Here is a 22,500-nt window from a genome sequence, read left to right as displayed (position 1 = left end):
AAATATTTTACCTTCAGAAATCAAAGTAAGATAAGAATACATATGTAATACAAAACGAAGTTTTTTTTAACAGTGGTTGCACTGTGCTCTGTATTTCTGTTTTGTGTTCTGTTTATTCTGTGTTTTATTCTGTGGTCATATTGACATATTTGTATTGTATTTGGATGGATTGTTCTCTTTTGTAGACTTGACTCGCGTTCGCACCTGACATTTCATCTGTAACTTGAAAAGTTCCGCAGGACCGTTAACTAATCAGACGTGGGAGCCATGCGTCTATTTTTTTTTTTTTTTACAAATTTAAGGGAAGCGACTCGACGGTTGAAAGATTCCGATAGTTTTCAAAGGATAGGGAAACGAGACGCGCCGTTTGTAACATGACATTATCTTCAAAACGAAGTACCGATAAGTAGGCTACTTTTGGCAGCGATGCTTTTCTGAAGTCGTTAGCAAACGAGCTTTGATGAAGACAGTAGGCTACTCTGGCCGATTGGCTCAGACTCACTACACTTCTGACTTCAAAGATGGATTACTGTTACGGAGAGTTTTATTCTCTTATCGTGAAGTTTTCTAAACCTTATAGGGTGACAAATGAAATTGAACTTTAGGCCTATTTCTTTGTCAGTATCACTATACGATCTAACCATCTCTTTTGACTCTTTTCAGACACTTCATGATGTGGTCAACGATCTTAAGCAGAGCATTCCCTCAAAATATGGATTTTTTCTTGACTTAAAACACTCAGCAAATGACCATCGCTCACAAACGAAACGCAACCTACCAAACGTTGGCTCATTCCAGCAGCGCCCCCTATCGGATTTAGTGGTGTACTGCACCACCCGAGATCCTTGCCTCCTCCGCTCAGTGCAGGACCATGGCCGACTCCATGTACTCAGACCTGATCGCCAGGCACTATAACTACACGGGGAAGCTTCGCAAAGTGGAGCAGGACTCGGGACTCAAGGCGGATTCCGTCATCTTCATCATCGTGTGCTGCTTCATCATCTTGGAGAATGTTCTGGTGCTCCTCACCATCTGGAGAACCAAGAAGTTCCACAAGCCCATGTACTACTTCATCGGGAACCTGGCCCTGTCGGACCTGCTGGCAGGCGTGGTGTACACTGCCAACATCCTGCTGTCGGGGGCCAACACCTACAGGCTATCGCCCACACAGTGGTTCTTCCGCGAGGGAAGCATGTTTGTGGCATTGGCCGCATCCATCTTCAGTCTCCTGGCCATCGCTATCGAGCGCCACCTGACCATGCTGAAGATGAAGCTGCACAACAGCGGGAGCGCGTGGCGCGTCTTCATGCTGATCAGCACCGTGTGGATGATCGCGGCCGTGCTGGGCCTCCTGCCTGTCATTGGCTGGAACTGCATCGACAGCATGCGCAGCTGCTCCACGGTGCTACCACTCTACCATAAGACCTACATCCTGTTCTGCACCACTGTCTTCAGTGTCATCCTCATGGCCATCGTGGTGCTGTACGCACGCATTTACGCGCTGGTGCGCACGCGCAGCCGCAAGCTCGTCTTCCGCAAGGTGCCCAATGGGCGCGGAGGGGCGGGCAAGAGCTCTGAAAAGTCCCTGGCGCTGCTGAAGACGGTGATCATCGTGCTGAGCTGCTTCATCGCCTGCTGGGCACCGCTCTTCATCCTGCTGCTGCTGGACGTGGCGTGCGAGACCGGCGCCTGCCCCATCCTCTACAAGGCCGAGTGGTTCTTGGCGCTGGCCGTGCTCAACTCCGCCATGAACCCGCTCATCTACACGCTGACTAGCAACGAGATGCGCCGTGCCTTCCTGCGCATGCTGCTCTGCAGCGCCTGCACCTGCCTGCAGGGCGGCGACAGCAAGTACCCCCGGCCCATCATCGGCGCCGAGTTCAGCCGCAGCAAATCCGACAACTCCTCACACCCCCACAAGGAGGAGCCGGAGTACTCGCCCCGCGAAACCATCGTCTCCTCGGGCAACATCACCTCCTCCTCGTAGAACACACACACCCCCTGCCACAGCCTGTGTGTACATGTCCTCTTCTAGTGAATGTACCTGTGTGTTTCTAAGAGTGTACTTATGCGAAGGATGTACATAATTCTCTGAGTGAGTGTGTGTATGTGTGAGTGAGAGTGTGTGTGTGAGAGAGTGTGAGTGCGTTGTGAATGTGTTTATCTGTAAATGTGTTTTATAGTGTATAAAGGCATCACAGCTGGTGTAGACGTATAGGCGTATGTATATAGACATACGTAGACCATAGCACAACCCAGATATAGACTGATTCCCTGACAGGCTCAGTAACGCCTATGTTTCCTTTTGCTGAGAGAGAGAGAGAGACGCTGCTACAAAACAAGAGATCATCACTGTCTCACACGCAAAACAATAGATCATCACTGTCTTAAATGTAAAACCCACGGTCTTATGTTGCTCTAGGGGTTGCAAGGTAACTTAACAAAATTATTCCATGACAGCCATCAAAAAAGGCAAAACTGTACCTTCTTTTTATGTCTACAGCTCCTAAGCAAACAAAGACTAAGTATTTTGGTCGATTGGACACGCAGACAATACAACCAAGGACACATCAGTTTCTGGCCCCCCACTCCATCACTTGCAGCCAGGAGGGAGGGGCTTAACTGGAACAAACATAGATGAGAGACCTGGCACTCCTGCTTGGCCTTATGGGAAATCCTCCCCCTTCCTGGAAGACTGCCAACTCACCGTCCTCAGACACACTTATGGCAAACAGGGAAGCACTTCACCTGAGCTCTGTGATTGGTTTATCAGTCTCATCAACCTGCTCACAGCACAATTCCTGTGGAGAACAAGAGGGTCAGAGGTCAGAGGTCAGGGGTCAGTGCCAGGGGCCGGAGAGCAGCTCCCTTGTCTTGTTTGAGCCCCTACTACTTCTCACCCCTCAATAAGAATGTATTCTGTCTGCCTCTTCCCTCTCATTGGATGAACTCGTAATAGAAATGCCACTAAAATGGACTCTTCATTTACAGCTGACCTGGTGATACCCGGGTTAGGGTTCTGCTCTGTGTTCAGGCCCGATGGCTCAGTGCCCTCCTCCTGCCTCTTCTTCAATGCTGGCACTTAACACGCGATGGGCAGTAGTTGGCCAAGCTTCCCAAAGTACTGCATACAGACAGAGGAAAACAGAAGAACTTCAGATGTGGGCATGGGAAGGACCTGTGATGATGTGTAGGAGATGTGTCAGCAGGAGAACCCTGGCCTGCCTGGCCATCAGCACTACAGAATCCGGAAGAACCCCAGCACTACAGGAGAGCATGTTAAGGGCAGTAGATAGACGCGAAGGACACGACTGGTAGCACTTGCGCTTCAGCAGATATAGTTGTACAGAAGTTTGAGTTTGTTTGTGTGTGTGTGTGTGTGTGTGTGTGTGTGTGTATGTGTGTCAGTCCAGTTTGTGAAGGTCTAGTGGTCCGTGTCAGCAAAGGGCTTAATCTTTGGGGCATCTCAAATGTCAGAGGCTCAGCTGCCTGTCAAGCCTACTTCCTATTTGCACATTTGGATTTGTAACATTTGTGTTGTGTGTTCTAGTAGCAGTTAATAAATATTTGCAATAAAATATGTCAGTAAATGTTTTAGTTTATCAAAGTGTTATGTGCCTTTCTACTCTTTCTAATTAAATGGATACAATATCTCATATTAGAATGTGTTAAATATCTCATATTAGAATGTGTTAAATATCCCATATTAGAATGTGTTAAATTCAATCTTTGGGTCTATTTAATCCCTGAGTGTTTGCATCATGGTGGATTTTCTCCAGTTGTGTTCAGTTAAACACAATAACACACAGACTGAGTGTGTGTAGGATCCAGCCACCACATGAATGTACCACTGTGGTGAACTTCACCACCACTAAGGGTCCTGATGCCCGTTCCTGCTTGTCAAGGTGAGGACAGCTACAGCAGTAACACCAACAGCAGCGCAGTCTCTATCTGACACTCTCAAGGCAGCATTACGGATATATTATACTGATATATTAGTGCATGTGCTTCACCTTAGACCTTAGGTATAGGTGTGTGTGTGTGTGTGTGTGTGTGTGTGTGTGTGTGTGTCAATCATACTGGAGAGCTCAACCTGACTGTAGAGATCAGTAGAGTTCAGATTGGTGATGGATGACTAAAGAGAACAGTAGAGTTCACATGGGTGATCCTTCAGCAATCAGAAGGTTGCTTGTTTAACCTGACGACTCCTCATAAAGTGGTGAAGTGTCCTTGAGCAAGATACTTAAAGCAACACTATGCAACAATTTGACACTTTTTAAGGTATGGTTTAATAGGCAAGTCGTTTTGGTACCATCCTCAAATTAATTTTGATAGCATACGGTCATGTGTATGACAGATAAACACCTTTTAAACACATCTTTTCCATTAGCCATCCAGGATATGCACTACGTAAAGCATTCGCAGCATGACATTTCCAGCTACACTGCCAAAAGACACTAGTTAGTGTGTTTGCAAGCTTATATCAGTGCCAACTGGTCTGTTGATGGTGTTTGCAAGGTTTTTGCATGCATTTCAGGTAGTTAGCTTTCAAGTTTTGGAATAAATCTACTTATTGCCGCTAACCCCCCACTGCTCCCGTGGCGCAGGTTGGCACCTTAGATAGTAGCCTCCATCATTGGTGTGTGAATGGGTAGATGCCTGAGCCATTAATGTGTAGAGCGCTTTTTAGTGCTTTATAAGTAGAAAAGCGATAAATGCAGTCTGTTTACAGAATGGAGCAGCCAGGAGGAGCTGAGAAGTAGTCTACAAAAATCTGGGCAGCACAAGCGTAAAGTAACACTATTTTACACTTTTTGAGGTAAGGTTTTATTGGCAACTAGTTTTGGTACAATCCTCAAAATCATTTTGATAGCATATGGTCATGTGAAGGACAGATAATCCTATGTGTCTTGAACACCAGCCATCCAAGATATGCCCTATGTAGTTCTGTGTTCCAGGGTGGAACAACCTGCAAAAATGGAAGAAAAGATTTTACAGCAAGACATTGTCAGCTCTACTGCCAAGAGACACCAGTTAGTGTGTTGGCAAGTTTCTATTAATGTCAACTGGGCTGTTGGTGGTGTTTGCAAAGTTTTTGCATTCCCTTTAGATGGGTTAGCCTGCTAGTTGTAAAACAGAACTCCTTATTGCTTCTTTAAGGTCCTTAAAGTAACACTATGCAACAATTTGACACTTTTTGAGATATGGTTTTACAGGCAACTAGTTTTGGTACCATCCTCAAATTAATTTAATGATAGCATATGGTCATGTGAAGGAGAGATAAACACCTGTGTCTTCCCCATTAGCCATCCACGATATGCCACGTAGTTCTGTGTAACGGGCTGGTACACCCTGCGAAAATGGAAGAAAAGCTTTCACAGGCATGACATTGCCAGCTCTACTGCCAAAAGACACCAGTTAGTGTTGGCAAGCTTCTATCAGTGTCCGCTGGGCTGTTGGTGGTGTTTTTGCCTTTTGGGTAGTTAGATTGTTAGTTTTGGAACAGAACTCTGTAATGCTTCTTTAACTACACAAAAGATGATCTTCAGATAACTAATAGAACGACTTGCGCCGGTCCCTGTTTAAGGTCACAGAGATACTTACAGGCGACCTTCAGTCTTCCGTAGTAGCCTAATAAGTCACATGTTTCAAAATAAAGAACTTGTCAGTTAAAATGTAAACACTCAACTGCTACTTCACATTATTCCCGTTGCACAGCAGCTGTAAAAGATCGAAAGACCGCCATCTAGTGGATACATTGTATAAGCCCAAAAGATGAGAAATAGAACTATCTGAATTTAAAGTTGACAAATACACCATGGACACCACATCTATGCATACACACGCACACGCACACGCACACGCACGGCATTTATACATACAAACACAATCTGAACAGTTTCAGGCACTTGGCTCTGCAAAGAACCTTGACATTTGTTTTGTGTTTTGGTGCGATATAAATAAAATTGAATTGAATACATTTGCACACACAGTTGTTAGGGATCTGGTTTTAATGTCACACATAAAAGTATCTTCACATCTACAGTGTCCAACAGGTTTTTTTGAGGATCTCACAGCATGGACTGAGCTGGCCAGCAGACCACAGCTAGGGAGGGGCCGGATGACCTCAGAACCGTGGCCATGTCTGTACCACACACACACACACACACACACACACACACACACACAATGCAGGGGTTTCAGCAGGGTCTGGGGTAAGAGAGCACTCAGCACGGGGCAGAGGGCGGTCGAACAACCGCTACCTTTGCAGCACACAAAACTATCAAACAGCTCACTCTCTCACACACACACCACTGTCATCCAGTCATTCAGTCAGTGTGTTCATATGGGAATATCCAGCACCCCCCGCTGGGCACTACACAAACACTCATGGAGAACATAAAACAACCACACAGTATTCTCTCTTACACAGACACACACACACACACACACACACACACACACACACACACACACACACACACACACATATATATATATGCATGCACACACTCACACGCACACACGCACGGACACACGCACACAAATACACTATTACAAATATTCTAACAGACACACCCAAACACACACGCACCCACATTCACACACACCCTATAGGAAAAGTGAAACAGTGATACAAACACAAACAGCGGAGGCCGATGGTCAATGATGTGTGTTAAAGAATCCAGACCAGCGAAACAGCAGCTCATCACTGGTCATCAGTCACAGGTCCTCTCACAGGTCCTCTCCCACTAGGGATTCACAAAGAGTGTGTCTGCTGCAGAACCGAGAGGAGAGTTGAGGAGCTACAGCCAGATCAGCTGACTGGGTCTCTGTGTTCACCAGGAGAACACCTTGCCGGAGAACACTCTCCTCACGCGGTTCCTTGCCGGAGAACACTCTCCTCCGGTTGCTGCTCAAAAGCACTCCTGTTTAAAAGCACTCAGGCATTTCCTGTTTAAAAGCACTCCAGTGACTGTACATTCATTAAAAAAACCTCGAGGCAGTTTGACACATGTAACCATAGCAATGACCCAAACGAGGGAAGAACGAAAACCTTCAAGTCTCATGCAGTGCTGTGCCTGTTGCCATGTGCTCAGACATCAGGAACAGCCTGGCAAGGAAGGGTTTATAAAGGGCTTATAAAGAGCTCATAACGGGTTTATAAAGGGCTTATAAAGAGCTCATGATGAGTTTATAAAGCTTAGAAAGGAACGCTAGCAGTGCAAACCCGGAGTAAACTAATTGAGGATGAGCAACATTCTGGCAGTAATTAGATTAGAACAGAACAGAACAGAACAGAACAGAACAGCAGAACAGTCATGTCAGCCACAACAGAGAGGGAGTGGGTGCGTGAGGGATAGAGAGAGATAGAGAAGGAGGGAGAGAGTGAGGAAGAGGGGGGGGGGTGTAGAGAGAAAGAAAGAGAGGAAGAGGAGGGGGAGAGAGAAAGAGGGAGAGAGTGGAAGAGGAGGGGGGAGGGAGAGAGAGAGAAGGAGGGAGAGACAGATGAAGAGGAGGGGGGGATAGATAGAGAGATATATATATAGAGAGAGAGGGAGAGGGAGAGGGAGGTGGGGAGAGGAAGAGAGAGAGCAAGGAGTAGGAGGTTGCTGTGGTGCAGTGGATGGTGTGAATTGTGCAGTGGATGGTGTGAATTTCTCAGTGGCAGAGAAGCTATTGTGAGGAAGAAAGGAATGGTGAGATGGAGGAGGAGGAGGGTCTCCGACTGGCTTCACTAGACAGGACAGTAAAACACCCGTTTGTTTTTAATGCCGTCTTTCTATCCTTTCTTAGTCCTCCTCTTCAAGCAGACCAGTCTGAGGTCCAGAGTGAACTCTGAGCCCAATGAGCAGGCCTTCAAGTTCGCCTTCACGCAGCCCGTCATGGTCATCGCTCAGCGGTCCCTAAGAGATCCATTAACGGTCAGTAGTCCATAAGAGATCCATTAACGGTAAACGGTAACGTTGAGTAGTCCATAAGAGATCCATTAACGGTAAACGGTAACGTTGAGCAGTCTCTAAGAGATCCATTAACGGTAGCGGCAACGTTGAGCAGTCCCTAAGATATCCGGTAATGGTGGTCAATCTTTAAGAGATGTGTTAATGCTCCTTATTATCTGGTCACTCCTTGTTGAAGCTCATACGCCTCCATCAGGGGGCAGGAGACCCACTAGCAGTGACAAGTAGGTCTCAAACTAAGAACAAAGATCAGTCTTTGAGTTGCCCTCGGCAGGGCCTGGTAGAGGATCAGTCTTTGAATTTGCCCTTGCACAACTGCTGGTAGAGGATCAGTCTTTGAGTTTGCCCTCGCACAACTCCTGGTAGATGCGCTTACGGGAGTTAGGCATGTCCTCCTGAGAGAACTGCAGAGGCTGCTTCTGTGCAAGGCACTTACAGTACTGGAGAAAGAAAGAAAGCGAGAGAGAGAGAAAGAAAGAAAGAGAGAGAGGAAGGAAGGCCGGAGATGAGGAAGGAAAAGGGAGAGAAGAATGATGTCAACATATTCCCTCCTGTCTGTGTGAGTAGGACATGATTAGGACTGATTCATTATTAGTCATTAAAAACTTTAAATGGTGTGAAGCTCATCTCACCTCCAACACAAAGACTCCACAATCACTGTCATTCTTCTGTTGGGGAATACACTTTATCCAGACAAGCACAGGGAGAGAACGAGCATTTTAAACCACATTACACCAGATGAACCTCCTAGGCGGCATATACATACAGAAATATCTACTAAAGCCCTGCTGGTGTGTGTGTGTATGAGAGCTGCTCAGGAGTGTGTGTCATATGAACTCACCTTGTTGATACTCATCTTCCAGCCCTTCTGAAACCCCACCTGCTTCTTCTCCTTGGCTTCTGCCACAAGATATCTCAAGAGGTTCTGGGAAAGAGACAGACATCTTCAACACAGGCACGGCACCACACACACTCAGACACAGACACAGACACAGACACAGACACACACAGACACACACACACACAGCCTCTACTGTGTGTTTGGGTATGTAAACCCCTGACAGCACGCTACCTAAGGCTGATGTTTTGTCTTGTCAATCGATTTTTCTATGCTTCTTCAATTTTGTCAATTGATTCACCTCTACAGGAAAGCACTTTGGTTCAACTCCTGTAGTTTTAAGAATGTGCAATAGAAGTGAGTTGACTTGGAGACATCAGAGGGGGTGAGGCACTCACATCCATGGTGTATTTGAACATGATTCACACACACACACACACACACACACACAAAGTGAAGACTGGGTGAGGCACTCACGTCCACGGCGTACTTGAACATGATGCCTTGGGAGTCGTAGAAGTGAATGCTCTTACTGGTCACGTCCACCATGACCAGAGACCAGTGGACTTCCAGGTGGAGCGGAACCAGCAGCAGCCTCTTTGAGAAGAGATCCACCTGAGACGGGAGAGACACGTTTATTCATCATTTCTAGGACATTTCCAGAGCATTTGTTTCCTACATTTCAGGTTTAATGAAATTCTAGGTTTGCCAGGGTAAGCAGGAGTCCTGTACGGGGAGGGAAGAAGGGGCGGGATTCCACTCTACCTTTTTGGTCCATCTCTTCACTCCTTCATAGCCTTTTGCCACCAGCTGTCTGTAGAAGAAACTGTTGAAGAAGTGAACCTGCAACACACACAACCAGACTGCGCAGTCAGCACACACGGGATATAACCATAGAGTGTGGCAGCATCCCCCAAACCTCCCCATAACCTCATCACAGCGGTCACACAGGCATTCTGGGAAACCATTACAGCAGACTGGCATTCAACCCACATTCCCAAAAACAATCCCAGAACCCCACAGTCCACTCTCTCTCCCAGAACTCCACAGTCCACTCTCTCTCCCAGAACTCCACAGTCCACTCACTCTCCCGGAACACCACACTTCCAGAACCTCAGTCCACTCACACTCCCAGAACCTCACAGTCCACTCACACTCCCAGAACCCCACAGTCCACTCACACTCCCAGAACCCCACAGTCCACTCACACTCCCAGAACCCCACAGTCCACTCACACTCCCAGGACTCCCGGCACCTCTCCCCAACTCCCTGGGGAATCTCACCTTGTGACTGGCTGCCTCCATGATCAGCTCCCCGTACATGTTTATCACCTGCAAACAGCCCCATAGAGAGAGACAGACAGCCCCAGAGAGAGAGACAGACAGAACCAGAGAGAGACAGACAGCCCCAGAGAGAGAGAGACAGACAGAACCAGAGAGAGACAGACAGCCCCAGAGAGAGAGAGACAGACAGCCCCAGAGAGAGACAGCAGCCCCATAGAGAGAGACAGCAGCCCCAAAGAGAGACAGCCCCGGAGACAGAGAGAAACAGAGACAGACAGACCGAGTTAATGCATGAGGAATTAAAAACCTTCAGCCATTTTGTTTGCATGTAGGCGGCCAGTGTGTTTGGCTTCATACTGCCGTATGTCTTATTGGCAGAGCTCGGCGGCGGCGGAGGAGCACCTGGTCATTGACCCAGTTCTGGTCGTCGAGTGTGGACAGGTCCTCCAGGGTGAGAATGTGCTTGTTGTGGCTCACTCTGAAGTGGAGCATGGACGCCGCGGCCAGGCCCGCCTTGTACTTCGCCACTTCTGAGTTGATCATCTTCCTACGGGTCGGACAGGGAGAGGAAGTTCATCTTCATGGATTCATAACCATAGCCAAACGAATTACGTAACTAATTACATTCAACAAGAACATTGACAGTGAAGGGCAGGAACCGAGGGATTGTGTTTAGAAGGTGCACTTGCCTGTCGCTGAGGTCAGTGTTGTACTTCTTGGTTAAATAATCCTGAATCTCAGCTTCACACAGAGGAATGAAGCTGCCGTACTTCCCATAGAAGTCCTCTAGGTATTCTATAGCACGCAGACAAGAGGAAATCACACACTAGTTCAGCATATACTCTCGGCACACACACTTACAACCACCACTCATACACACACACACAATTTTACCACCACTGTCACACACACACACACAGAATCTTACCACCACTCTCTCACACACGCAATCTTACCACCACTCACACAAACAAACAAACACACACACACACACACACACACACACACACACACACACACACACACTCTCTTACCGTGGATGATGTCTACGACTCCTTCATGGTTGTCTGGGGGTGGTGTGAGTGTGTGTGCTTGCGGGGGAGTTGCTGTGGTGGGGAAGAGATCCAGCGGTCTCTTACAGTAGTGGTGATCCCACAGGGGGGTCACACAGTGGTTTAGCTGGGCCTGGGGCGGGGGCGGGTGCAGGGGCGGCTCTACCTCCATCTCCCCATCGCTCTGCAACGGCGCCTCCACCCCTGAGCTTGCCAGTGTTCCATTCACCATGCCAGGAGGAGCAGGGTCTGAGGCCCCCGACCCGCCAACAGTCTGGTCATGTGACTGGTTAGGAGGCAGGGCTGGGGCCTGATTGGCTGCCTGCTGGTCCGTCTGGTCCGCCTCAGTGGCTGTTGTCTGCTCCATCTCAGCAGCAGTGACTTCCTGATGGGGGGCTTCAACACAACTTTCAGCCTGACCTTGGTCTTGTCCCCCCCCCTCCCCTTGTCCCTCCTCCTCAGGCCCTAGCCCTGCATCCTGCATGTCCACCGTCATCTCTGTCTGCGTCGTCACCTTTGAAACAGACTCCTCCTTCTTCCTGCGGCCCCTCCTCTTAGGCCCCAGGTGGGTGTGGCTGGCCGTCTTGTCAGTGGCGAGTCCCCTCCCAACCCCCGGAATCTTGCTGTTATTCCCACAGCATTCGCAGGTCTTGGGCATCCGTCTCCTTCTGGAGCGGCCATTCTCAGGAGTCTGGGCCGGCGCTGGGGCCGGGGGGGTCGCATCCAGGTCAGGGCTGCTGTGTTCGGGGACTCTCATCTCAGCCGGCGGCCCATTCCTGAGGGGGTTCTGCGGGCATGGGCTAGACTGCTTCAGCAGGGTGCCTGCATGGACCTGGCGGATCAACCCGCAGGACTCGGGGCCGAAGCTGGACAGGTAGGTGAGGATGTCGGTACGGAGATGCTTGCCTCTGAGGGTGGAGACACGGGACTTGGTTGGCCTTCCGGGCGCCTCGCCGGTTCTCAATGCTCCGGGTTCTCCTGTGTTTTTTAACGCTCCGGGTTCTCCTGTGGTTCACAATGCTCCGGGTTCTCCTGTAGTTCTCAGCGCTGACTTTCCTTCTTGGTCCCCGTTGCTGCTGGCTGAACATGCACCGCATCAACAGGAACAGAACCCACCCGCTCAGCAAAGCAGTGGGTCCGGTTCTGACAACTCCAGGGAGGATCCACTTATGGTCTCACTGTTCTCCACACAGGGGAAGGTGATGCAGAAGTGTGAGAGCTCATCTGAGGAATTCGGCAATTATTTTTAAACTGCAGGGATCTAGGGGATTTCCATAAGACTGGGGGTAGTAAACAGAAGCAACAGTGTAAGGCGTAGCACATGTAGCATCGAAGCTAGCATCAACAATCAAGTTTGAGGGCAAATTGCTACACACAAGCCATCACAGTAGAAGCGGATGACACATTACACGATAATCCTGTCGTCTACAAATTCTGGCGCTATATTTTAAAATACGAGTAGGGCATGAAAACATGATCCCACGCAACAAAACTCAATGAAGTTAGATGTTCAGCTAAAGCCTTAGGTCATCCACGAAGGAAGACAGTTTGTAATCAAACAATGATGAATCAGTCTTTACCTTGAGCTTGCAAATACGTTTCCAATTCAGTGCTTCAGTCGGGCAAAGACATATTCAGAAACAAGCAACAGATTTCAAGTAACGTTATGATTCCATCGTTTAGCATTATCAATCTATGGACAGTCGCCACGATTCTCAAGTGTTGTGGTGGAACGATCTAGCTATGTTGTCGCTCTTTGTTTGCGTCATTTGGGACATTTAAAAATCAGTCTTTTTTTGCCCTCTAGTGGTCACGATAAGAGAAAATCAGCTCTGCTGTAGTTGCACACATAATTTATAGCAGCCTACACCATTGACTGTTACATACGTGCATGCGTGTATAAACTGCGTGTAAGTATGCGTATATCAATTAACGTGGACGTCCAGTTTTATGTTCTTTATATATTTTTAATGGGCTGATGTAGCTTCCGATGAACAAATATTCACTAGGTTGCTGGTTAGTTAATCACTACACTTTCATCTTAATAAGAATTTGATGCCCAAGGTGTGTATGTTATGAGGTTAGGATAAGATAAATATATTTGTTTCCTTGTGGTAATACATAAATGAAGTGATAACTGAAAACGACACAAGACGTCCCCTTAGCCAAACATTAATTAGCCTACTATGTGAACTGAACGACTCGTGACTCACGTTGACCGCTTGGCTGAGCTATTGGCGGTGATGGCACGCTGACAAGGACATGAACTGTTTGTTTGGAAACTAGCTATCCTTAACGTCAAGATGTCCGCCTGAGGATAGCTTGTGGAATGTTAACGTTGCGTGAAAGGAGACACTGAAAGACATCGTGGTAAGGTATGTTTAATTCCATCTAGTCAGCTGTTTCAATGCCACCACAGTAACTAGCTATGGATAGGTATCCACAGCGGTCTCAGAAGCCAGTATAGCTAATGTTAGCTAATGACACTGTGCTATCGGCAGGCTTGCTATTTTCGCTGTTTAACGAGTTAGCTATTGGAAATGAATGTGTAGCCATTTTAAGGCTATAACTGTAAATCGTATTGTTATGTTCGAAGTTCAGGAAGTTATGTCAAAAGCGCCACGATTTGTTGATATTGGCTTGCCAGGTAAATCAACGCTATCTGGCACTCGCTATGTTAGCCTAACGTTACTTGCTTGTTTTGCTCACTCTCGTTAACTCGTTGCTCCGTGACCACAGTTGGCAAGCAAACGGTCGTATGACCGTACAATAGCAGAGATAAGAAGTGTTTTTAATACTGTACAAATTACGCGTTACTTTACTATGTATTTTTCTCGAGGCTAGGATGAAAAACTGCGGTCATTAGCATGTCGAGGAATCCGTTTCATAATCTGCAGTAAGCACGTTTGTATAACAGCGTGTTTGGCGGTGAAAGTCAACTAGAGAACTGTTAGCAATATATACGTGTTTTACACATGCTCTCTGTTCCATGTACAATTAAATATGATTCACTTTAAAATGCTACTATCGCTGAATGACTCGTTAACATCAATCACTTTCTTCATTTTCGCTTTCGTGTTGATGTGGTGTCCGGTCAAAGGTTCAGTTGAACGTCCTTTATGCTGCCACCCGTAAAAATCGACATGTAGCTAACATAAGAAGATACCTGTGATAACAAGTTATCACAGTTGAACAAGTAGTGTTGAATTTACACAGAACAGTATTTTCTAGTAGTGTCCACATACACTCAGTTGCCAGTTTATTAAGAACACTGGGCTAAAACTAAAGCAGTCTAATGCATTTGATAATATGCAATTCATAATTGATAATATTCCGTTTAAAGTAATTATATAAGTGCTGCTGATTCAACTGTGTGTTTCTTTTTTTTTGTTGAAATGGAATGCGTTGTACTGTCATGAGTTTCTATTATTACTATGTGTTGCTCACACCAATTAACCATTCAAATGCTGTGCTGCACACACACTGTTGCAATGTCTTTGTGGTAATGCCTCGGGTTTGTGTGCCATGTCTGTGTGGTAATGCCTAGAGTTTGTGCTCCTCAGGAAAGATGAGTTTGGACCAGGGAGACTTTTCTCCACTTAAGCACTTTGTGCTCGCTAAGAAGAGGATCAGCGATATCTTTGAGCAGCTGCTGTCCTATGTCCAGGAGACCTCTGAGTTTGTGGAAGGTGAGTGGGAGAGTGAGAAGGTTTAGCCGTGTGTGTGGGAGATTAGCTGTGTGTGTGGAAGTTGAGCCGTGTTCGTGGGAGCGTTATTGCCACGGGTAAAATTAATGGAAGAGTGTGGGAGTTCACAGTTACAGGTAGAAGGCCAGAACATGCACAGCAGACCTTTACTTATTTGCTGGCCTGGGCCCCGTTCGTCGTACCTTGCTTAGCGACTACCAAGATCATTTTCAGGATTAGATAATAGAAGTCCCTCTTTTCGGTTCGTTGAAGCAACTTTGGCTAAATCATCAAAGCAACACATCAATAAACTTGAACCTGCTCCAGCGCAGGCTAATTGACCAAGAGCGATAATAGTTGGATTAGCTTTTCATAGGGAGTGAGTTCTTCGCAAACGGCAAGATCCGTTTTTCCATCATGATGAGTTCTTGTATAAGCGCTACTGATTCAGCAGACAAGGAATCATTTATTTACAAGACCTTCTCGACAAGCCACAGCCGAGCATGGACTGTCTTGCGCTTTTTTGCGAGTGGTACATTTTTGTAGTGTCGGCGATGCAGAGAACAAAGCACTCATAATTATATGACAGTGTAATTAGAACACCATAGCATATCATTATTGTAGAAAATGATTAAGGTGGACTCCTGATAAGAATAGAGAGAAATACACACAATTTCTTTTCGCTTCTTCAATTTATTGAATTTCTTATTAATACATTTACATTAAGTCATTTAGCAGATGCTTTTATTCAAAGCGACTTACAAGGAAATGTAAAACTACACTTAATAAGGTGGTGAAGGGGATTGAACTAGCAACCTTGCAACTATTAACCGTCAGCGCTAACCACTGTACCAGATCACACTTGCTGTAACTTATACATACATAGATATCGCCCCATACACAGCCCCATACACAGCCCCATACACAGCTTCTAGTCCTGCTCTCGCAGTGGTGGCAGTGTTGGATTTTGCCATGATTATGGTCTTGTATTCTTCATGAGCATTTGTGATCATCTCTTGCTCGCCAGTGGAGAAAAAAAGAGCCTTTTTCTATGAGTTTAGAAGCCATTGCACCGCGAAAAAAAAAAAATCATGGTTTTGATGATCGACCGGCCTCCTTTTGAAGTAGGAGGGGCACCCGCACTTGCCCTGATGAAGTTAGCCTGGTTCAAATTAACGACATGGTTAGACTGCGGATAAGCCGTCAACGAGCCGATGTATCCTCCTTACCTCAATCATCTCAATAATTCTAACGGGCTAATAGGACAATTGATTAACTTAACTTAATCCCTTACGACGAATAGAGCCCTGGTAATGACTTTGGCTGCACTGTGTGTGTTGTGTGCTCAGACACGTGTAAGAATGGGGCTTTGGAACAGATCTCGAGCCGAGACCAGCTGGAGGAAATCCAGGCGTACACCAGCAAACTGGGCATCATCAAGGAGGTGCTGGCTCGCAGACACATGAAGGTGGCCTTCTTCGGCAGGTATGGCACACCTGTGCACATGTGCTTCTCGCACACACACACACACACACACACACACACTACACGACGACATAAGGGCTGTGTTTTCACGCTCATCTTTAGCATCTTTTCAGAACTTATCTTGATGGAGTTGTAAAGGGACATGTTTGAGTGTGCGTTTTATACACCCCCCCCAGGACAAGTAATGGTAAGAGCACAGTGATTAATGCCATGCTGAGGGACCGTGTGCTGCCCAGTGGCATCGGCCACACCACCAACTGCTTCCTCAGCGTGGAGGGAACCGACGGTGACAAGGCATACCTCAAGACAGAGGGCTCAGAAGAGGAGCAGAGCATCAAGGTACACACACACACACACACACACACACACACACACACACAAACACATTCCAGAGCTTCAGTATGAGTTTATAACTGGAATCAGTGGATTGTACGTAGTCATTATAGCTGTAAACACTGCAGTTTCTCTGCACACCCTGATGTATGTAAATAATTAAACAGATGAGGATGTTTTCCATGCCGAGGGCTCAAGTTTGCAGCACATCACAACCCTAAGCAGCCTGTGTAGCAAACAAACACATCCATGTGCTGGCTGTGTTGGAGAGAGAGCCAGGGGAGTGTGCACTAGGAGATAGAGGAGTGTGCACTAGGAGACAGTGGACTGTAGCAAGCTACCATCCTGCTGCATGCTAACCCATTGTGGCTAGGTCCCGTCCTGCTGCATGCTAACCCACCGATGGCTAGGCAGGGGAGGACTTGTTATGCTGAAATCACCGTGTTGCACACAACGCTAACATTAGAAACAATGTTCATAAATTATCTAGATTAGATAGTGAGGTAATAATAACACATGAGTATACTGGTTTGTTTTTACCATGTGACTATGTGCCGGCAGAGTTAGTTTAGGTTCTGTTACTTAACTCATTGTTTTGTTATGCACCTTCAACACCCCTACACACACACACAATCACACACCCAGCATGCAACACTACTGATACCACTGATATTCACACCCCATTGTATGTTCTATTCTGTTCATTTCTACAATATAGTTCATACAAATTCTACCCTCTGAGTCCAGTTTCTTTATTGTGTGGACATTCATTCCTTAAGGCTCTGAAGTTATACGTATAACCATCTGATACTAGCCCAGAGTTAAACATATTCATCCAGCAAACTATACCTACCTTGGGTCCTGCCATCCTGCTTAATGCTTACCCACTGATAGCAAGGTACCATCCTGAATGCTGCGTTTTCTGTTCCCCCTTCAGACGGTGAACCAGCTGGCCCACGCGCTGCACATGGACGAGAGTCTAGACGCCGACTGCCAGGTGCGTGTCTTCTGGCCCAAAACCAAGTGTGCGCTCCTGAGGGACGACCTGGTGTTGGTGGACAGGTATGTGCACAGACACACACTCACACACCTGCCTGATTGACATGACACACTCTCTGTATTGTTGAGTAAACCTAGCTTTTTTGTAAATCCCGTGTTGGTAAGGCCAGTGTGTGTGTTTGTGTGTGTGTGTGTGTGTCTCTCCAGCCCTGGGACTGACGTCACCACACAGCTGGACAGCTGGATCGACAAGTTCTGCCTGGATGCTGACGTGTTTGTGCTGGTGGCCAACTCTGAGTCCACACTCATGAACACGGTGAGTGAGTGAGTGAGTGAGTGAGTGAGTGAGTGAGTGAGTGAGTGAGTGAGTGAGTGAGGTGAGTGAGTGAGTGAGGTGAGTGAGGTGAGTGAGAGTCCCCGTTCTACAGTAGTACTGCACATAAACGCACAGGCCCGGTGTTACGTTCACGGCTTAATGGACGAAACATAAAAGGGAGGCCACGCAGAATTTATAATAATAATAATATACAAGTTATTTATTAAGGGTTACAGTTATATATTTAAACGTGTGGTGAAAGTCAGTGTTGTGAATAGAAACCAAAAATGTAATGTACAGTCAGTTCAAGGGTAATATAAAACAAACAACGACAAAATCCAACGACCAATCCAATCTCTATTCCACGACCAACGATAACCAACTGAAGGGAAGACCCAAGCTCTCTCGTCTGCCATCGGATCAGGGCTTTTGTAGCCCAGCCAATCACTGCTACACCTGTTTCCCATCACCTGCTTCACTTGTTTCCAATCACCTGCTTAAGAGAAAGAGACAGAACAGACATGGAAATACAATGGGGCCGGCCTAGACCCACCAGGGACGTACCACCCGGTTCTGCATTCTTTAGCTTGCCATCTGTGAAGCCAGAGCTTCGTAGGGTTTTTCCACTTCTGGCTGCGCAGAGCCTGGCTGTGCTGAGCTTATGTGCTTTTCCAGTACAAGTTGAACGGCGCCAAACTGTGCCGCACTGCAACCTCCTGAGCTGGACCAAACCGCGCCTCCAAACACACAGAATGACGTCAGAGACTTCTTTCTCTTTTGTGATTGGCTCAGTCATTATTCAGTGCTTGCCATACTGTGGCTATGACAACGACAGTAAACTGCCCATCAATGTTTAAATCGCAGTGGGTGTGTTTTGGCAGACATGGGATTAAATAAACGTAGCCTATTCTGTCAGTCTGTCAAGTGGTATACATTACATGGTTAAATAACATTGTTATCTGGAGAACTAGCAAGCTAGCTCACATAGAATTGGAAACAGTTAACATTATTGTTAGCAAAGATTCAGGCTTAGAATTAATGGAAGCAATTATACTAACAATACAATTGGACTAGCCCGGAAACAAAACAGGCCGGTTTATTTTTAGACCAAACCAAATGTTTCCTTTTTGAGGGGCAATGTAAATACATGTTTGGCAACCAGCGTATAAATCGAGGAAACGTACGTACAGTACACTTATTGATACACAAATTCTTTGCCTCAACTTTTTGGAATATTTGTATGTCGGGACGCTTTAGCAGCCTTCAAGCTGAGCTGTGCCATTTGTTTGGAAAACTGCATCACACGAGCTGTGCAGGGTCAGGAATGTGGGAAGTATTTGGGGGAGGTGTGTGTGTGTGTGTGTATCAGGGGGTGGTGTGTGCTTGATGAGGAGATGGGGCGGATGTGTGTTTGGTTGGAGAGGGGCGGGGGCTTTCTGTTTACGTGCGTGCGTGCGTGCGTGCGTGCATGTGTCTGTGGTTGCTCTTTGCTCTCAGAAAGGGACAGTGTGCTGTCCAGTGTCACAGGCCTTCTCTGTTTATATCCGCTGAAGCATGTGTGTCATCTCTGGCCTCTCAGCTTGTTCCCTCACAGCCTGCCAACCAGCTAGCCTCTCAGCTCTTCGCCTCACAGACAGCCAAACAGCTATCCACACCACACCACGCTCTCATAAGCTTTAGACAAAAACAATTCGTAATCGATAATGAATTGTTGTCAATCACAACAAAGTTGAACAGCACATTACAGAGAAGTGAAGCAGTCAGCAGAGATTTCTAGTATAGTCACTAAAATAGGGCAATCATTCATGGTAGCCGTAGCTAAGCTAACCATAGCTAAGATCTCACGCCAGTTAACCCGTGTCGTGTATGTGTTCAGGGGCCAAGCAGCGAGGCACCCTGAGTGTTCCTATGTTTTTGTTGTAATTTGGTAAGAGGAGACTGTAACTGTAATCAGCTAGATAACTATCCATCAATTTATGTTAATGGAACTCTGTCATTTAAACCGTCTAAGGTTATTTAAAAGTCCCATGGCTAGCTAGCTTGGTAGGCATGGTAGTGGTGCGTCTAACCAGAAATAGGAGAGTTAACGAAAAGGCACAAGACAGCCAGTAGGGGTCGCCAACACAGTAGCTGAATATGTACCACTGGCCACCAGACCGGGGGACATGACAGTCAGTGACAGAAGGGGGAGAACCCCCCCTCGACCCGCAGTCGTTAATGTTACAAGGTGCAGTAGATTGTTACTAGGTTACCAGGGTTTAGATACACGGCCCGGTGTTGCTATATTCATGCAATCTGCTCCCATTCCCACATGACATCTATATCGCATAATGGGAACAGATAAATAGCTTATTAAAATGTGTACTCACTGTCTCACTTGCATACAGGGACATGGAAAGGGATGGGCCTGTTAACCCTCTCAGAAATTGTCTGAAACCAAACTCTCTGTGCCCTGCTTAGTAGAGAACTCAAATGCGTTTTTTCTAGGTGTACAGTTACATGTCAGTTCACATGGAGGGTGCTGTGTGTGTATGTATGTATGTGTTACTTGTTTACTTGTCAGTTTAATTGTTAGGCACACACATAAACACTGTTCTGTAATGATGTGTCTTATACTAGAGCATTAGTAATGCCTGAGCCTTTGTTCTCTCTGTTTTGTTTGTTGGTGCAGGAGAAGCATTTCTTCCACAAGGTGAATGAACGGCTGTCCAAACCCAACATTTTCATTCTCAACAACCGCTGGGACGCTTCCGCCAATGAGCCTGAGTACATGGAAGACGTGAGTAAAGGTCCTCACAGTCTTACAGGCATCTGTGCCACTGCCTGAAAAAAACCAGAGCAGCCTCATAGGTGTCTATGCCACTGCCTGGAGGAAAAAAACAAAACGGCCTCATAGGCGTCGGTGCCACTGCCTAAAGAAAAGTCCTAAACAACCACTCAGATTCCCACCGGCTATGGCAGTCATTAGTATCTGGCTATGTTGAGATCATATAGTGATCTGGGGTTCCATGTTGGTGAGCTGGAGACACTGCAACTCAACACAAGTGTGTGTGCGCGTTTGTGTGTGTGTACAGGTGCGTAAGCAGCACACGGACAGGTGTGTGAACTTTCTGGTGGAGGAGCTGAAGGTGGTGGATCGTGAGCAGGCGCCCAACCGCATCTTCTTCGTCTCGGCCAAGGAGGTGCTGAACTCACGCATGCAGCGGGCCCAGGGGATGCCAGAGTCTGGTAAGGCCCGTGGGACACGACGCACGCACAAGCACGCACACGCACGCACTCACACTCATTCACTGTTACACAACTGCCCACATGCTAGAGCAAACACACACACCACTGCCCATACACACACACACACACACACACACACACTATTCTAGTGAGAGTGGTCTCAGGGTCCCGGTTTGAAGGACAAATAGAAAGTGGTGCCAACTGAGATTAAATGAGATGCCGCTTGCTACGCGCACACACACACACACACACACACACACACTCACACTAACTAAAGGGGGTGGGGGGGTATAGAGGTGCCAGGGTTCCATCTGAGATTAAGTGAAGTGCCAAGCACCTGATGCCTCCACTCCAGACTGTTGATGAGCTTTAAACAGATCAGCTAGGGAGGGGCTGACCAGACACTGACCCTCCAGCACACACACACACACAAACACACACACTCATATTCACACACACACACACACACACCACACATGCGTGCGTGCGTGTGTGTGTGTGAATATGAGTGTGTGTTTGTGTGTGTGTGTGCTGGAGGGTCAGTGTCAATGTGAGCGAGCATTTCTGATAAAGCATTTCTAATAAAGCCGTGTTTCCCTTTCAGGTGGGGCACTAGCCGAGGGCTTCCAGGAGCGGTTAAAAGAGTTCCAGTGTTTCGAAAGACGCTTTGAGGCAAGTGCTGTGCGTGTGCGTGTGCGTGCGAGTGCGTTTGCGTGTGCGCATGCCTGTGTGTGTGTGTGCGCGCCCACTAAAAGGTTCACCAATACTTACGAACATACCCAGCCCTCAAATCAGAGCCAACCCCACATGTGTGAGAGAGAGAGGGAACGTTTCTTCCTGAGGACTCTGTTTGTGACTACTATGCCAGCACAATGGTATTTCCTGTGTGTGTGTGGATGAGGGGCTAAATGCATGCATGGCTAAATGTGTGTGATGATGAGGGGGGAGGTATGAATGTGTGTGTGCGTGTGTGTGAATAGGTGCATGTGTGTGGATGGATGGGTATAGGTGTGTGAAGGAGTGGATGGATGGATGGATGGGGGTGTGTGTGTGTGTGTGTGTGTGCGTGTGTGTGTGTGTGTTTCTCCTCAGCTTATCTCTGGGCTGGTCACTCCTGGCCCCTCATCTGTGTTTCCTCTTGGGCTTCGTCTTCAGTGCTGAAGTCTAGATTTACCTCAGCGACGGCATCCGTTTCCTCACTTCTTCCTTCCAATCATCCTCTTGGGTTCACTTCCTCTTTCCCATCCTCCTCTTGGGTTCACTTCCTTACTCCCATCATCCTCTTTGTTTGCTTCCTGTTATTCTGGACACTCCTCTGT

At 47.1% G+C, this 22,500-nt stretch overlaps 3 protein-coding genes across 3 annotated transcripts in view; 2 read left to right on the top strand and 1 right to left on the bottom strand.

The window, feature by feature from the left end:
* The first annotated feature begins 771 nt into the window (after positions 1-771).
* Positions 772-2,368, top strand: s1pr1 (sphingosine-1-phosphate receptor 1). Its single transcript, XM_080833228.1, has one exon. The coding sequence runs from the start codon at positions 872-874 to the stop codon at positions 1,985-1,987; it is 1,116 nt and encodes a 371-aa protein (XP_080689354.1). The 5' UTR covers positions 772-871; the 3' UTR covers positions 1,988-2,368.
* Positions 2,369-7,543: 5,175 nt separating this feature from the next.
* On the bottom strand, positions 7,544-11,792 carry senp5 (SUMO specific peptidase 5; the record flags this gene model as incomplete). The annotated part of the gene is made up of 9 exons (XM_080860220.1): positions 7,544-8,401; positions 8,594-8,644; positions 8,803-8,886; positions 9,277-9,414; positions 9,565-9,642; positions 10,083-10,130; positions 10,485-10,625; positions 10,768-10,877; positions 11,117-11,792. The coding sequence occupies 9 exons, from the start codon at positions 11,790-11,792 to the stop codon at positions 8,291-8,293; spliced, it is 1,437 nt and encodes a 478-aa protein (XP_080716346.1). The 3' UTR covers positions 7,544-8,290.
* A 1,770-nt stretch (positions 11,793-13,562) lies between these two features.
* Positions 13,563-22,500, top strand: part of mfn1b (mitofusin 1b) — a 15,094-nt gene continuing 6,156 nt past the window's right edge. The window contains exons 1-9 of the mRNA XM_080832956.1: positions 13,563-13,781; positions 14,698-14,823; positions 16,170-16,305; positions 16,482-16,644; positions 17,576-17,700; positions 17,845-17,953; positions 20,625-20,732; positions 21,028-21,181; positions 21,786-21,853. Coding sequence (XP_080689082.1) covers positions 13,679-13,781; positions 14,698-14,823; positions 16,170-16,305; positions 16,482-16,644; positions 17,576-17,700; positions 17,845-17,953; positions 20,625-20,732; positions 21,028-21,181; positions 21,786-21,853 — 1,092 coding nt within the window. The 5' untranslated portion in view covers positions 13,563-13,678. The remainder of the gene's footprint in view (positions 13,782-14,697; positions 14,824-16,169; positions 16,306-16,481; positions 16,645-17,575; positions 17,701-17,844; positions 17,954-20,624; positions 20,733-21,027; positions 21,182-21,785; positions 21,854-22,500) is intronic.

The sequence above is a fragment of the Sprattus sprattus genome, assembly GCF_963457725.1.
Source record: "Sprattus sprattus genome assembly, chromosome: 2".
NCBI classification, from domain to species: domain Eukaryota; kingdom Metazoa; phylum Chordata; class Actinopteri; order Clupeiformes; family Clupeidae; genus Sprattus; species Sprattus sprattus.
This window is presented reverse-complemented; position numbering and strand designations above follow the sequence as displayed.